The 17011-nt window shown below is 39.2% G+C and overlaps 2 protein-coding genes across 4 annotated transcripts in view; both read right to left on the reverse strand.

The window, feature by feature from the left end:
• On the reverse strand, positions 1-16143 carry LOC103707404 (protein IMPAIRED IN BABA-INDUCED STERILITY 1-like). 3 transcript variants are annotated; one of them, XM_008791873.6, is made up of 9 exons: positions 12892-13531; positions 11945-12229; positions 11480-11797; positions 4756-4983; positions 2864-2961; positions 2235-2346; positions 1596-2135; positions 1377-1509; positions 1-497 (listed from the first exon to the last, which is right to left on the reverse strand). In XM_008791873.6, exons 1-9 carry the CDS (start codon positions 13249-13251, stop codon positions 478-480), a joined length of 2094 nt encoding a protein of 697 aa, XP_008790095.4. In that variant the 5' UTR covers positions 13252-13531; the 3' UTR covers positions 1-477. The 3 variants fall into 3 exon arrangements, with proteins under 3 accessions (XP_008790095.4, XP_088567928.2, XP_008790097.4); XM_088711802.2 differs by lacking the exon at positions 12892-13531 and adding an exon at positions 16013-16143 and having other exon boundaries at positions 40-497; XM_008791875.6 differs by having other exon boundaries at positions 295-497; positions 1596-2126; positions 12892-13400.
• Positions 15840-17011, reverse strand: part of LOC103707403 (putative WRKY transcription factor 4) — a 21732-nt gene continuing 20560 nt past the window's right edge. The window contains exons 4-6 of the transcript XR_016398541.1: positions 16704-16845; positions 16409-16570; positions 15840-16115 (exon numbers count right to left, since the gene is read on the reverse strand). The gene's annotated coding sequence lies outside the window, so the exon portion shown is untranslated. The remainder of the gene's footprint in view (positions 16116-16408; positions 16571-16703; positions 16846-17011) is intronic.

Below are 17011 nucleotides of genomic sequence, written 5' to 3' on the forward strand. Positions count from 1 at the left end.
TTAGCCCCCATTCACAAATTTGATTTATCTGGCTGACGCTGAAAGAAGAACTTATCCTTTTATTTCTATACAATGATCTTTACACAAACTTGGCCTCTGCTTCGGGCACTTGCTGAGCACCACGATACCGCTAGATTACCAAGGAATCGATTTGTTTCCAAACAACCCTGCATGCTCCTTTTTTCTGAGATGTCAGAAATGCTTGCCATCACCACCAACCCAGTTTTGAAAGGGGGAATTGTGGGCTCCAACTTCTTCGCACCACATTTTATATCAACAGCTAAAGAATTGTTAATCAGAGCAACTAGAAATGTACTTCATTTCACCCAACAGTTGTGGGAACACTCTCAATACTTCATCCAACATATCTGACATCATTTTTGAGCTCATCCAGATGTTAGTTTCCCGGCATGCATGGCGAAGCCATCAGTGTTGATAGGGTTTCTGTTCTACTAGAAAAAAGCAAGCCCTGGTTTTCTACTTTCTTGGCTTCTTTCCTGCCACCGTAGATTAAGACCAATGAGAAAAAATCAATATTCTACTAAATAGCAGATACATACTGAGAATGAAATACACAAACCATATTGGAGTTCTGGTCAAAAACTAATCAAACAAAGATTGTGAGACAAGTAAAACTACTACCCTAGCAGAGCAAAATTCAAGTAGCATAACTAGTACAAAAGATGCTGCTGAAATCAATGTAGATATAATATGATATCACGTGAGTATATATTGAATGTCAAGATTCAGTGTTCAACTATAATTTCATGCAGATTACGAGCTTTCTTAACTAATAGCCCTCTCGAGATTCTCATTTTCCTTTTAATGGTCTGCTGTGACTTTCTTTAAAATACCAAGATGCTCTAAGTTAGACAAGCTTTATTTAGTTGGGCAGACAAGCAGTCACATGAGAAAGAAGGGAAGCAAAACAGATAGATGAAAGCTCAGGAGGATGTGGTTTTTGTGCACAAAACCTGAGTATAAACTATAAAGGCTTACCAGACATGATGAGCAGGGGGTCTCAGATTCCAATAAAAAGGGTTGAGAAGATAATTGAACTGAGAAGATTTGAATGAAGTAGTAAGAATGTTTATGATCACACTTGCCGTGGTTGCTTAATCCATCCAAATGGACTAAGGCTGTTTTTTATCTCATGTTTCTTTATAAGTACCTATATTTGCAATAACAAAGTGGATAAATGTATGAAATGCATACCATAAGTTCCCTTAAAATGGGATTTCCAAGTTACCTCTTTGGGACTACTAAGGCTGGTTATTCATCTTATGTTTCTTTGTAATCCTATGCTTGAAAGAATAAAATGAGTAAATTATGAAATGCTATCCATAAGTTCCCTTAGAATGGGAATTGCAGGTTACCTCTTAGGAACCATGATTTACGAACTACTCGGCGGATGTGGCGTTCATGCTTCTCCAAAAGTTCATCAACCTTATGTGATTGAGACAACAAAGGCCCTGAGAACTCAATTCTGTCAACTTGATCCTGATAGCCCTAAGAAATTTCAAACAAAAAGATAATTAACTAGCTGAATTGCCAGAGTAATTAAAAAATAACTGCAAGAGTAACTTCACCAGTACCAAGCTGCTATATTTTGATGACGCTCCATCTCTCATGTAAACTGCTTCTGACAGATCTTGAGAATGAAACATGTCCGAGGAATCAAATGAATCTGGTCGTTCTAATTGGGTCCACTTCTTCAAATTTGCTTGTTTTGCCAATGCACGTGGCTCATGTCCTTTGGAATCAGCATGGGCCTCATATCCATTTCCATTTGCTTGTCCCTTCAAGTCATGAACATTTTCGGTTTGCAGGTTACAAGATGGATCCATGGCACCAGAAAGATGACTTCTTGAGTTAGACCTGCTGTGAGATCTAACTTGTGCGCAGCCTTCTTTCTGGTTTCTTGCCCATGCAAAGGCACTAGAAACAGAAACATGCAAGGGCCCTGTGAAAGAATAATCCTCTTGGGAGTAGTTCTTTACATGCCGCCCTTCCTTTGGAGGATTAATTGCTGGCACTGGCTGCAGATCTGCGAACAATCTAATTTCACCATTTACTCTATTAAGGTCTTGTTTTACATCATTTTTATTGACTCCATGAGTATTGATCTGCAACTCCTAGAAAAGAAAAAAGTTTTCTTAATTAACACATGCTCAAGTATTTTGTATGTCCATTAATCATTCAAATATGTTAGTCAAGGTAAAAAAGAAATACACCTCTGGTTGATCTGCTACTTTACCGAGCATACTCGGTTCTTGTGGAGGTCTCTGTGCTCTTGGTGGTCTTCTTGTTGCTTCTACTCCACGTCCTCTGCTGACAACCCTTCTCCTGAAATGCCATAAAAACAATGATCAAAATGGCTGCCAAAAGGAAAGTGCTGTCATACACTTAGGGAGATAGAACTTCTTACTAAAATATAAGGTCTTATATCATAGGTCCAACTTTAAGAATGGGAAAGGCCTTAAGAACCTTATCATTGACTAACTAGATCAAGTTGCAGATTTCATTTAGGTTCTGGAACACTTGCATTTTTCGCATAGGAGAAAGGGAGATCTTTCTAACATAATTCTAACATAAAATGATGGAAGTCTTTTCCTCTCCATAAAAAATTCTTGGATAGGTTTACAAATGATGTGTGGTTATCTTCTTCATGCCACTACAGAAAATTCTTCACAAGGTCACATGGGAATTCATAAGCTAAAAGTCACTACAGCAATACATAAATTATAGTAGATCTCCTTTAGAGAATGTAACACTAGTTATGAAAAATTGCACAGTTTTCCAAAAAAATAATTCTCAATCAGAAATATCATAGTTCATATATACATAAATGACTACATCTCACCTGCAGAGCTCCTCGCGACTTTTTGCATCAATCTCCTTGTTAGGTGGGTACGTTGGCAAGCTTGATGGATCACATGCATATGGCATTGTTCTGAAATACTGCACAACAGCATAATGAACCAACAAACAGTAAGTACAACCATGACAGAGCAGAACAGATCTTAAAGGTTTGTCTGGAAGAAATCATAAATAAATAATCAGGTGAAATATGCTAAGATAAGCGGCTACATGGATCAATATTTAATCCGATGGATTGCGCTTTTTACATATAAAAGCACCAGGAGAAGAAGTTTGATCTTAAAGAAGCTGAAGACAACACCACCAAGCTGTGAAAAAGATTATGTATCTGCGCTGATCTTGAAGGCCAAAATAAACAAATATCCTGGGCTTGCTCTGTACTTAGCTTGTGGTTTTCTCTGCAATTTGCCATTCTCCTATTTCTGTGTATTTGTTAATAAATACTCCCATTTCTGATGGTGCAAAGTGCTGAATCTCCAGGACATCATTGTCTCCTGAGATTCTATATATGAAGAGAAAATTTACGCTTGACTGTAAGCTAGTGCTACATATAAAGTGCCATCAAGGTTGGAATTGACCTGCTAACCAAAAGTCGGTGAATGACTGAAGCCATGGAATATTTCAGCATCCTTGACCTTTTATGTTTGTTTAGAAAAAATCTGGACATGTTCAAGATGATCGAGAGGCCACAAATGCAGTTATGTCACTTTATATATGCCCCAATTATTAAGCACAGAAGGTAGATTAATTAGCAATAATTTATATTTAATCTCTACTATTATGACCTTTCAATGTCCTTAAGACTAACTTTACACATGTTATCATCACATGGAATTTCTATATTGAATCGGGATACATAAGTCAAAAGATCAATAAATTTTCTGTGCCATCATCATTTTGGCCATTATTTGCAGTACTGCTACCCTAACAGTCGGTACCAGGCATATCGACAGGTATCAAGTGACCCGATATCAGTACCAATAACCATACCATATCAACATTGTAGAAGTTGGCTAGAGATACAGGTACGAGCACCGGTATTGGTAATGCAAACTTTGGTTTTGGCATATCAGTTTTTGGTTGTTCAGTTGTCTTTACTATGAATGACTAGGAGCATCTATGCACCTTGACATGGAAAGGTACAATGGTACATGTTAAATGGAAAGAATGTTCATCATTTATGTTGGATGGCTCTACCATGGGAAAGTATCTGTATGGGTTTTTGCTCAACTTTCAGAAGAGTTGAAGAATGGAGATCCATTACAATTTGCTATCTTATGGAAATTTGGGTGAGTGAACATCATATATCTTATCAAAAAACATTCTATATAAAAGATGTGGAAGCCTATACTAATCATGCGATGTCTCAGAAATATAGTGATCCTTTTTAAAATGCATAAATAACTAAATTATGACATGAGGCCCTAGTTTCAAAGTTTGCAGATTATCCTTCAATTATTTACATCTATTTATAGAGTAACAATATCGTATTTTTTGTTTTTCCTTTTTGACTTACGTAAAACAAAGAAAAGACTGTCAAAAAAAAAGCCAAGAGCAATCCTCTCATTTTGAACAAATCCACCACCCCCTCCCCTCCCCAACAAAAAAAAAGAAAAAGAATCAAGGCTCTGGTCACTGCAGAGTCTAGGAAGGGTGAAAAGTATGCAAACTTACCCCTGCGTGCGAAGAAGCTATTTTCATACTTTGAACCCGTGACCTAGGTTGCAATGGAGCAAACTTACCATTGCGTCAAGGCCCTCCCTCCCCCCAAAAGAAAGGAAAAAAAGGAAAAAAAAAAAGAAGATAAGAAAAGAGTGTAAAAGCTCAATATCAAATAAAAGATTTCATGTAAAAGCAAATCTACATAATGCTTACCACAGAAGCAAGAGCAGTTGAGGCAGTGCCACGCCTACAAGGTTCAACTGACAGAAAAACATCCAACAAACCAACAGCACTTGCTGGTAAATCTTTAAATGCCTCTCGGAGGCAACTCTCATAAGGATGATGAGGTTTGAATATTGTTGGATGAGGCAACTTGGACTTCTTCCAGTACTCATCTTCCGGGGAACCACAAAGCTTAAAGATTTTGTGTAATTGTTCAACCTGAAAAGGAGAAAACAAATAGTAACTCTTAAATCAAATTAACGAAATTCTTAATAGCCTTAGTTTTATTGTAGAAGAAGGACATTTTTCGCATAATTTAGAATGGCAGATAAGCAATCATAACTAAAAAACAGCATTGCTTTAAACCACACATAAATATGCAAATGCCATTGTTTATGTTCCACTATGCTGTAATATTGTATCTTCATCTCCAATACCTTTTCTCCCAGGGTTTGCTTACAAATCATGTTTCTAAGATAAGAAACTTATATAAATCTATACACACACATGCACACGTATGAAGAAAGTACGTATGAATGTATGCATGAATGTTTGTATGTATGTATATGTATAACCATCTAGACCTACATATACATGCTTTTATGCAGATATCATCTATTGGCATGTATAACAATTCTTTTATTTGTGTTCGAAAAAGTCACATATCAAACTATATTATAGTAAATTAATATCTGTATTATGATAGTTTTGCAATACGTTGATGGGATTCAGTCCTATTAGATCTAAGGGTGGCAATTCATGATCCAACCCATCAACCCGACCCGCAAACGACCCGCTTTAAGCAGGTTTGGGTTTGACATTAACGAGTTTGGGTCGTAAATAGGTTAACCCATCTAAACCTGTTTATTAAATGGGTTGGATTCAAGTTTAAACGTTTGACCCGTTTAACCCATTTTGACCTATTTAATAATTGAGTCGGATTATGATTCGACCTGTTTAATCTATTTAAAACCTGTTTAAAACTTGTTTAACCTATTTCTGACCTGTTTAACCCGACCCGCTTAATCTGTTTAACTTGTTTAAATCCATTTAACTCGTTTAACTTGTTTAACCTATTTAATAAATAGGTTGTAGGTCGGGTCGGATTACCTGTTTAATAAAAAGGTTGGATTCAGATTTGAAATTTTGGCCTACTTAATAAATAGGTAGGGTTTGGGTTGATGAATATTTTACCCGACCCATATTTGACCCAACCCGACCCAATTGCCACCCCTAATTGGATCTAGAAAATCTTACTTGTTCTGTTTGGACATGAAAAGATAAATGGGACATTGCAATTGTCAGAAATACTAAAAGCCCATTAAAGGCACCAATAGGGTGAGTTAAGATCTATCATAGAATGAGTGCCTCAATATAATATTTCTATCTACGAGAATTATGAATAAGGGTCCGTGGCCTTTATGGGAATCAATGAATCATTGCAAATTTTGACGCTAGCGCTGGAGTCGATTAGCATTAGAATCAATAATGCTTTCCCGGGCTCATCATGATTGCTTTAGAAATCATCCCAAAGCTCTGGATACTTCGAGTTCTTCGAGTCCCAAGTTGTAGGGGTAACTTGATAGTGTTCACCAAAAAAGTTATCAAAAATCCGCAAGACTAAAAGGTGTTTCACTGCTCCCAAGTGGGATTTCAATGGTGGCAATAGATCTTTCATTTAAAAACTAGAGATGCTTTATCCAAGCAATCCCTTTTCAGCATGGTGAATGGTGTCCATGATAGAATTTACAAATGTCAATGGTGCTAGTCCATCATAGTGTTCGAGACCTCCTGTGGAGGAGTCATTAGGATCCCCTCTTCATAACTTTATGGTTTCCAAATTCCAAGCCTTCGGTCTTATATAGCGGTTCTCTAGTTCTAGTCTATCTCCCTCCTACAATTTAGAGCTTTACATAACTCAATACTATTATAATTGAGAGCATTTTCTCTAAAGTTTTTATACTTCAGAACCATCTAATTGCAGTTTTTCTTGCCAAAATTTCTCGTTGTTTGAATTTTTTTTCTAAATATATGCAGCTATACCTTTCTAATGGTTACTGATTTTAAAATTTAAACCATCTATTTTTTACTAGGGCCAATTCTTCCATTCACCCTTTGTCAAACGACATCTTCATTCTCTTGGACTTTTGTCCTTACCAGCTCTTTTGCCACAACTTCTATTAGTTGTCACCTTGTTACTCTTGGACTCCTTACTCTCACATCCACTTTTTCGGACAATTACTATTTCAATTTCAAAGTTTTAATGAGACAAATAAGTTTTACTTAAAAATTTAAGATTTTCATCCTTTAAGATTGTAACAATCCATTGCTATATTTTGGCAGTAACAATCCAAAATATCAATTTATTTTCACCTAAGCAAACTCACCAGTATGTTGCTAACATCTATCTTCGTATCATGAATACTCAACATAGTAGAGTAAGTACTTGTGTTCCATGGTGCATCACCAATTCTCCACTAATCCACATCTAGAGGGGCTTGACATGTAAGACCACCATGATGGTTCAAATCTAAAGTCTACTTCAAGAGAGAAACTTGAAATGGCATCCCATTGTTTATAGGACCCATTCTTACTATAGGAAATTTAGTGAAGCTCATCGCTAATTCAATTTTGAGCTTTGAAATGGCTCTAAGATATGAAATATTTATTTGTAAATCAATGGAATGCAATGAAAGTTTATTGAGACTGAAGTACATCAAGTGTCTAGAGCAAGGTCGGCAGTACCATCCCGAACCGCCTAGTTTGGGCGTACTGAGTCGTCCGAAGGCCGACTAGGATGGTTCTTGCTTTAGATCGAGAAACCAGCGAGGGAGGGGGAGAAGAAGAAGGAAAGAGGAGAAAAGAGAGAGGGGGAGGGAGGAAGGGAGGGAGAGAACGGGAGAGGGCAATGGAGAGTGAGAGAGGCGGAGGGAGAGAAAGCCCCCTCTCCTCCACAAAACCAGAACAGGGGCTTCGACCCCTTTATATATATATATTTTGAAAATTTTTAAATGAAGTCAGCTCGAGCCAGCCTGAGGCTCATTGGGTCGGAAATGGGGCCCATTTCGACCCCTGTAGGGCTGGAAATGGCTTAGGTCGGACCGACTTCAGGTCAAACTATGAGCTACGCCCAAAAAAGTTTGGACCGGATTTGGGCCTAAAACATAGAGCCCATTTCTTTTTTGGGTCGGGCTCGGGTATATCATTGGCCCAACCTAGGCCCAGCCCGAACTCAAGCCTGGACAAAGCCCGAATTCAGGCCTCGACCCAGTCTAGTTCAGTTCCAAAATGGGTTTTTCCTCCTCAGGCTAAGTCCGACCTATTAGGCAAAATGGGTCTATCGAACCCAATTCAATTCCAAAGAGTTCTAACTCCCAAAGCAAAATGGGTCAGTCCTCCTGAATTTGTTAGGCTCTTCTTCTCTCAAAGAGTCTCGATCCCTAATCAAAACTCATCTAGGATTCTCTATTCTTGGCTTCTCCTCTCTTAGCCTCCACTGCTACTCCAATCCCTAAAGCTCGTCCCTCATCGTCAGTCGCCATTTGTCGGTCAAGCAAGGCGAAGGCGAGCCCCCTATCGTCGGCTAACCGCGTTCCATTGGAGTACCCTTTCATCTTTGTTTTCGTTTGGATTTTCTATTGCTCCACCATGATACCTAATGTCCAATTGTTGTTTCATCACCATGATTGACCCAGCCTGGCTACCCTCCCTGTTAAGCCGTTTGCTGATAGGGTTGAAGCCCACCTCCACCGCTAGCCCCCGCCTCCTTGAGCATCACCAATGGCAATATCACCTTGTTCTTTTCGCCGTCAGACTTCCTAGCCCGCCACTGCTCTGCCTTCATCCTAGTGCCACTCTAGTACTTGAGCCGGAGCCAGGCTAGCCGGTTCTCGAAGGTGGGGTCGGTGATGGCAGATGTTGGAAGTGTCATTGCTAGTTGTTTAACTTAAGATTTGTGTTGAATTCGGTCTCGGCTCGGGTCTGGGTTTTCCATCAGCCTACGGGCATGGGTGCCGGTTCTGGTACTGCGAATCTTGATTTAGAGTGCTAGTTCCATGACTTTTTGACTACTAATGCATGCTTCAATCTATGGAGCAAATGTATTACTTTATTCTAAATATGACCAATTTAATTTTGTGATAATTGGCATATTTACAATTTCCACACGGTCACTATAAGGCAATGTCATTTGGAGTCAAATCTTCATTTAGAACACTCACATTGAGACTACAATACCTATCACATCTAGCTCCAAAGCTGTGAATGCAGCAACTTTTGATACTACTAGTTTCAAAGCTTCTTCTAGATATGGCTCTATATATTGCATTAGTTGAAATATCTTGGCCACCTCAAGAAATAAGTGGCAATAAAAAGTTATCACTTAGTAGTACTTCCTAAACAGTCAGATATGTAACATATGACCCTCATAAGCAAGATCTGACATGTTTGTCTTGCCATCTGCTTAAAACCAACCCCTTCATGAACAGCTAAGTAGGGCAATGCCGCAAAGATAGATATCAAGATTGTGTGGGATTGTAACAGCCAAGGCTTACATATTTGTATGCATTTCTCTTGATATTGACTTATGGCACTTTAGGTATTCAGGCAACTATAACTAGGTGATGACCTCTCATATCTTCCACATTGATGGTCATCTTGCTTGGCCATATGAATAAAGCAAATGGTGACCCTAGAAAAGCACCAAGATGATGCAATCTCTTTGTACCAGGGTCTTGAGATTCAACGAAAGTTGAGTAAGAGAAATAGACAAGAGGGAAGATGAAGATCATAAAGATTATAATTGTGCTCAAGTCTCATTATTACTTTCGAATTTGATCAAATCTCAAAATCTATATATTATTTTTATTTTAAGCAATAGACGATTTTTCTCATTCCATGATCATTCTTCAAAATATGTAATTAAGGTCTAGCAAAAGATCTACATATAAAGTCATTTACATCACACCTAAAATACAATGCTAGCGAATATAGGTTCCTAATCCAATCTATTACACATGTAGGATGCTTGATTCACAAACTAAATCTTAATTTTTCTGATAAGGACTACTTTTGAACTAAAACTTGAATTCCTTATTTGAGGAGCTTTCGGTCACTAATCATGCTAACTTGTATCAGTCTTGATATTCAAAAGGTTATGGTTTCGTATGTGTCCTCATATGAGACAGTTTGAGGCTGATTTGATTAGTTCGCTTAACTGCCTATGAGATTATGGATCAACACCCATACTTAGGTCTCTTTACATGCCCAGTGACCCTAAATGTTTCATGGAAAACTGTCTCTCTCTTGGTCAAAGTTGTATTTGCCTAGACTCGAGAATATACAACCATTCTTAAAAGATTAAGAAAAGCTGCAAGCTGATCATATAGCAATATCATACTTTGGTGGGAGACGCATCCATTTATAAGTTGACCTCATTTATATTGGGTCAAGTTCTGGTCAAGGTGAAATTGGCAGACTTATGCTATACTACTGCTATAATGGTGATATAGAGTTCAAGAGTTTTAGTGGATATGATGTCAATTTGTCTTGTTACATATCTATTTATAATCATAAGCCATCATTTCTAAAAACTAGATATCTAGGAAGCGGTTATCAATGAAGGTCTACCATGATTTAGGCAACAAAGTATTTTTACCTAAAGAGTCAATTATATAAAGAACAATGGGGTTAGTAAGTTTCCACAATGTATTTAGGCACCAAAAGTGTAATACTGATTAGTCAGGCTTCTACATGTATGTGGATACCATGATTTCACCAGACTAATATTTTAACTGCAAACTGCAGGGAATGTGATGTCCTGAAGATGACAACATTGCAGGCATGACGGATTAATTAGATTCATATCATGAATGCTCTCATGTAGATCACAATTCACAAATATTCTTCCATGACGCTGCAGGAACCTAGGCTAAGAAATTTGTTAGGGTTTCTGGCATGAACACGGTAGCATAATGTTTGAAAACTGAGGAGTGCTCTGACTACCCAAGCAACAAGACCCGCCATGTTATCAGCCTTTGACAACATGTCACATATTATTAGCTTTTGCTGTGTTTACCAGACAGATTATAAGGGGAAACCTCTGTAAGATTCTTGCTCCAACGCTTCCAGATCTTTTCTTTTTTAAAAAAAAATCTCTTTTCTTTTCTTCTGTTTTCTCCCATACTTCCTGTTTTACCTGTAACGAGCACGTCACTCCCACTTTAACATGCAGAAGGTAAGTTTTTCTGTCCTCTCCATGGAACCACCAAACTTTCTTTTATAAGACCTCACGTTTTCCATACTCCATATCCTAATGTAAAATGAAAACATATGAACTCAATAAATTAAGAGAAGCACCAGCTTGTCAAATTGTTTTGTATTGGACCCTGACTTAACTCTGAAAGCCATAACAGATTAAGTTTTGTATACCTCCTACTCTATTTTTTTCTGATTTCTTCTCTTTTTATGGTATTTTATATGTTGCTCTGCACTAACTTTTTTTCCTAAACCAATGATGATTAATAAGAGAAGCTGCTTCACCCAAGTTGCCAATTCTTTTTTTGTTTTTTCATCTTCAATGCCACGGTTGTTACATTTTCTCCCCTTAGTTTGCAACAGTAACAAAATTCAACAGCAAAAGGAAACGGAAGTAGTGAAATTATCAGATAATGGACTAGGATTGATGCAACGGAACCTGAAACCTTTAACTAATTACCTCAGTTCTGCCCTGCAAGATAGGTTTCCTGAGAAAAAGTTCAGCAAATACACAACCAACGCTCCACAAATCGACAGTTGCTTCATAGTCTGTTGAACCCAGCAGAAGTTCAGGTGGTCGATACCATAGAGTCACAACACGGCTAGTTAGTGGTTGCTTATGTCCAGGTCTGCAAAAGTTTGCCAGACCGAAATCAGCAATTTTCAGAACTCCTTCATTATTAACTAGAAGATTCGCACCCTTGATGTCACGATGAATGACACCACGTGAATGGCAATGTTCAAGTCCAGAGAGTAACTGGTGCATGTAGCACTTGATCTACAAAGTTAAATAAAGGCAAAAAGGAAAAAAACAATATACTGTTTAGTAAAGGTTCTAATTATCAAATCCTTTACTTTCACCAACAAAGGAAGGCATGTCGATTAAGCAGATGCTTAAATATACATTAAATGAACATGGACAAACCTGCGGTTCACTTAATTTGATCTCAGGAGAAGAACACAGTCCTGCAAGATCATGATCCATATATTCAAATACAAGATATAAACTACATGACATCCGAGAAGTAATCAATCCCTCCAATTTCACAACATTTGGATGGTCAAGCCTGCGAAGTATGAGTATCTCTCTTGCCATAAACCTAACACTCTCTGGCTCAAAATTGTCAAACCGCACCTTCTTTAAGGCAACAATCTTTCCTGTGTCAAGATCACGCGCTCTGAATACACTGCTATAGGTACCTTGTCCAATCTTCACATGCAGTCAACATTTTACAAAAAGTAGTCAGCAAACAAGCAATGAAAGGAAGCAAAGTAAAACTATGTTGATAAAGTAGCCACTAGAGTTATCCACATGTAAACCTATAATTAATTCAGACAAGAACCCCAAAATCATGTTCATGTGCAAGAAACTAGCTGCTTGGGTATGAGTTGTTACAACACTTGGGTAAGTTCCCACTATTTTAATGACAGTTAGGAAAGAATGTGTGATCAACGTTATCTAAGTAAGGTCATATATGTATAGCCATTACCTAGTAATTTGAGCGTCCAAGGTGAAATTTCTTTAACTTTTAACTCACTGTTCACTCAGACAAACATTTTCCAACATAATACACTGACTGCATCAACCCCTCACCAACCTCCACCGTTCCCTCACCCCCCCCCCCCCCCCAAAAAAAAAAAAAGGAAAAAAAATGAAAAGAAGGAAACAAATACAGTTCTTCGGTGAAGAAAGGCATCCAATGGATCAATAGATGGATCAAAAAGGCCACATTTTTTGGCATGGATTACTTCAAACAAGTCGCAAACAAAATAAATGTTTCTGCATCTATACTCATATTGGATGAATTTATCAATGACATCCGATTTTTTTAAGAAAATGCCAAGCATGGGTTTAAATAATCTCCCCATTACCTTCTCCAATTTCTCAAAGGAGTCAGCTTTGAGTGGCACCCATCCCTGAATGGCCTCGCCGGCGACGGCGCTGAGCCAAGCCGGCCATCCGGCGGCAACCTGCTCCCCTTGAAGACTATTGGCGAGACTCCCCAGCCGAAAGCTCCGCAAGCTAGTGCTCTTCACGCTCACCTTCCCAGAGTCCCCGGGCTCCCGTCGATCCCGTTCCTCCTCCTTCTCCGAACGCGCCTCCCCGGCCCGGTGCCGCCGCGAGGAAGAGGCCGAGGCCGCACCCGATCCCTGCCTGTGGTACCTCAGCACGCCCGACGAGTCCACGGCCGGGGTCACGGAGACCGCCTTTTTCGATGCGACGCAGCCCATCACCGGGGGGCTACCCGCCGGACCGCTGGCGACCCAGAATGGCCGAGATCACGAGAATGGGCGCCGGAGAGGGCGGGAAAACGGGGGAATTCTCGGGAAAAGGGTAGATCTCGGTGGGGGAACTTGAAGGAGGAGGGGAGAGGATCGCAGGGAGCGGAGGAGCATAGGGTGAGGAGATCGGAGAGGGCTGGGAGAGCAGCCAAAATTGGGTAAATGTGGGATCTTTATTGCTTATTTCGCCTTCTCGATCGCTTGCGAGATTAGCGGGGGGGAGAGAGAGGGGAAGACAAAGAAAGGTGGGGACTTTTATTCTCAATGCCGCGGCGAGCGACACCGAAATCAACGCGGGAATGGGAATATTTTCCTGGGGACCCGCCCTTGACTGGGAAAATATGTAGCCGTTGGAATCTGATAGGCAGCTATTATGGAGATTTTTTCTTTTTGAAAAATGTTATTTGGAAATCATGGGTTTTTTCTTGGGGGTGTGTGTTTGGCTCCCTTTTGTTTCTATTTTTCAGTTTTGCGTCTTAGCTAATTATAATATTTTTATTAGATTAGAAAAAGGGCAAGGTCTAGAGAAGGTACTGCAAGACAACTTCTCAAAGATTACCCAAACTTGGTGATGAAGGAATAGGCTTGGCTGAAATTTCAATTGAAGATTGGCTTATGATGACCATAGCAAGAAGAAGAAAATTTTTTTTCAACCCGTGCAACTTAAAAAAATCTCAAAAAAAAAGTAAAAAAAGATAGAACAATTACAAAAGCTGAACTTAAGTTTCTTTTTATTATTGACTTTGAAAATTGGGCCTGCGACTCGGTTTTCCAATATGACTGGTTTCACTTTTGGACCCTGTCGAATCCTACTCGTAATGATCAAAATAGTCTATATCGGGTTTGGAGATTTTTTTGGATCATATAAACAAGTTAGATCTTAGATATTAGCTGGCCGAGGAATATGGAAAGAAGATGGTTTCTGGTGTTTGAAACTTTAATATCGTTATGCGTCGTATGTTATCAATACCTTTCACCACTTACGTAGGGTGTAGGTAAATCCAAACGCTAGCAAAAAAAATCTCGGGAGCCTCGGTTTAGCCTGGCCTGTAGCAGCCGTAGATGCTGACAAAGAAAGTAGGCAAGAAAAGAAATTGGTGACCAAGGACGGGTAAGAGACGAAGTCAAGGTGGGAAGAACGGGTCTTCTTGTTGTGTCATTTGGGGAAGATATATCGAGGAAAGGGGGAGAGACGGGGTTGTGAAAAGAATCCGAGTTGAGACACCACTTTCCACACAGCTGACTCCACTACATATGGGCCTCACAGAATTGGGTATCACTTGGGACCCATAAGAGACAAATAGCCGTTGGTGGTGATTGCTACTTTTTTTAAGAGCATATCATGAAGCTTAAGTCGTCTTAGAAGTGGTTTGAGTTCATTGCACTTTGGGTTGTCACACTCAGGATTAGCATGATTAGGATTGAGGGTGCAATTTGCGGTTCTGAGTTCTTCTAGAGAACATGGGACGAGAAAAGTTAATGGATGCCTTCACCGCTAATTTGTCGTGCAAATAGAATATCACTGTTTTAGATGTGAATCTTTGTGAACTTGAGTTAGTTAAAGGCGGTCATGATTGAGAAAGGGTGGTCGATATTAGGTAAGATATTCTTCTTCATCAGTGATATAACTTAGGTGCTATGAGAATATCATTTTGGTTGGCGCCTTGCGATTGTATGTATTTTAAGCACGCATGCATGCACACGCACACGAGCGAAAAGATGGAAGACAAGAAAAAGCATGCATATGTGCAACCACCATAGGTGCTTGCATTCGATCCATGCACACACAAATAGAGGCTCCATAAAGTCTGCTAAGCAGTGGAAACATAATACATAATTGAGAATCCCAAAGCCTCCTGAGTATTGCACTCGACCAGTAACACAAAATGGTTCATGTTGTAATGTATCTTATACCATGGGAATGGAGGGTGATCTGCTGCATAGCAAAGCAAAAAATCATTGGGCCATATGCCCAAGGTCTTGTAATTCTGTTGGGAGTCTGGCTTGCCTTTTTAGTGCCTAATTGCCACCCACAAAGTAAAACAACCCAAAGTTTTTTTTTTTTTTTTTTGCTTTGCTTTATACGAAAAGTCTTATAAATGATATATCTTAATTAAATATGACTGTCCAATATGTTACATGATATGTATAATAGAGATGATAAGAGATTCTCATCTTCTCCAATAAGGCCGTTTGTTAATTTTTCTTTTTTTTGGAGCACTTGAGATAATTTGAAGAGGCAAACTTTTCAAAGAAATATCTTCATTTAGAGATATATTTGGTTGGATCCACGACTGAGCTCATGGACCAGTCCAACCAAAAGAAAACTTTCATCTTTATGCCGTGTTTCTTTCTGGTTGGACTGGTCCACCACTTTGGCGGTGAATCTGGTCGCACCAATAATTTTTTTCCTACATGTGAAGTTAAAATGATGCCACCCCCCCCCCCCCCCCCCCCCCCCCCCAGCAATTTTGTTTATAAATATTGATAGATTCTTGTCCCCACCATGAAATTTCAATCATGGACTGTGACTACGATTGCTCATAAGCTCCCTGTTGTACTTATTTAATGTAAAAACTGACTTGCCGAAGTAATCAAGTCTGCATCTTAATTTTCAACTTTGACAACATTAATGAAAAGAAGACCGCAAAGATCTCATGCAGAAAGTAAAGCATGACAATTAACGAGAGAAGGGAACTGCTCTTTGCACCTTAGCTCTTCACTCCTTACTCTTTAGCCTCAGCCTTTTGCCAAGAAGCTTTTCAATCACCTTTGCCTTTTTCTTTTCGCCACCATTTTCCTTTCCCACGTAGCTGGAGTGCAGAAAATCCAATCAAGGGGTTGAAACACCATAAGAGCAAGAATCCTAGGTCATATAACTTGGAAAATGTTCTTCCTGAGACCTCCACAAGGACCTTCAAGTGTCCGTTGGCTGAACTACCCCAGGATTAATGTTGCACCTACCAGGACTTCTGTCAACCAGGCTGTCCAATAACTAGACATCCTTATGAATTGGGACACAGGTTTTAAATGTTCCATTAAAACACCCAGTAAAACTTTTTAAGGTTAAAACAGAACCTGATGCATGGTGAATGTCAAATTATACCTTCCAGGACGTGTGCTACTGATGGAAACTCCATGGTGCTCGCAAGAAAATTTTACCGTCATCTGATATTCTGATAAAGATCTCCATCAAATGCCTGGACATCCAAGTCGCTTAGTCCATTAATTCAGTGGTCCAGATTTGCATTCATGTCTGCACCCAGAGCTTGGACAAGCAAATCAGAATTGCCCAGTCAGATTCATGTGCTAGAATGTTAATCATAGCAGCTTGTGACAAAATGCAGTTACGTAAGAGATAAACCATACATTGAACTATGGTTAATTCTACTCCATCTTACCTGTGGCATACCAATAGAATGGTACAGAGCTATCGATGACTGCCAGAAGGATTTAGAAGGCAAGTCCAACCATTGTTCACTCATTGAAACACCACAAAGCCTCTTCTTTTTGCATCTTTATCAGCATGAAGATTTTAGATCCCTGCACAAAGAGCCTCATACACAAATAAGTAATGCATTAAACTATCAAAGACCATTTAAAAAAAAAATGTAGGATTAACTGTTCTATCAGTTTTTTGCATTGAATCAATTGGTGTGCACCACAAATTCATAATAGACTATTTGACTGAGATAAACTGTTACTCTAT

The sequence above is a fragment of the Phoenix dactylifera genome, chromosome 15 (assembly GCF_051530095.1).
Source record: "Phoenix dactylifera cultivar Ajwa chromosome 15, Ajwa_hap1_PhDact_Kaust_v1.1, whole genome shotgun sequence".
In the NCBI taxonomy this organism is placed as follows: Eukaryota; Viridiplantae; Streptophyta; class Magnoliopsida; order Arecales; family Arecaceae; genus Phoenix; species Phoenix dactylifera.

Bases quoted from the DNA above. Each gene is read 5' to 3' on its own strand.
- LOC103707404 (XM_008791873.6), bottom strand. From the start codon at position 13,251: ATGGGCTGCGTCGCATCGAAAAAGGCGGTCTCCGTGACCCCGGCCGTG. The intron at 2,962-4,755 runs GTAAGCATTATG...GCTGTTGTGCAG, and splicing joins CAACTGCTCTTGCTTCTGTG to TATTTCAGAACAATGCCATA. The intron at 1,510-1,595 runs GTACTGGTGAAG...GAAATTTCTTAG, and splicing joins CATCAAAATATAGCAGCTTG to GGCTATCAGGATCAAGTTGA.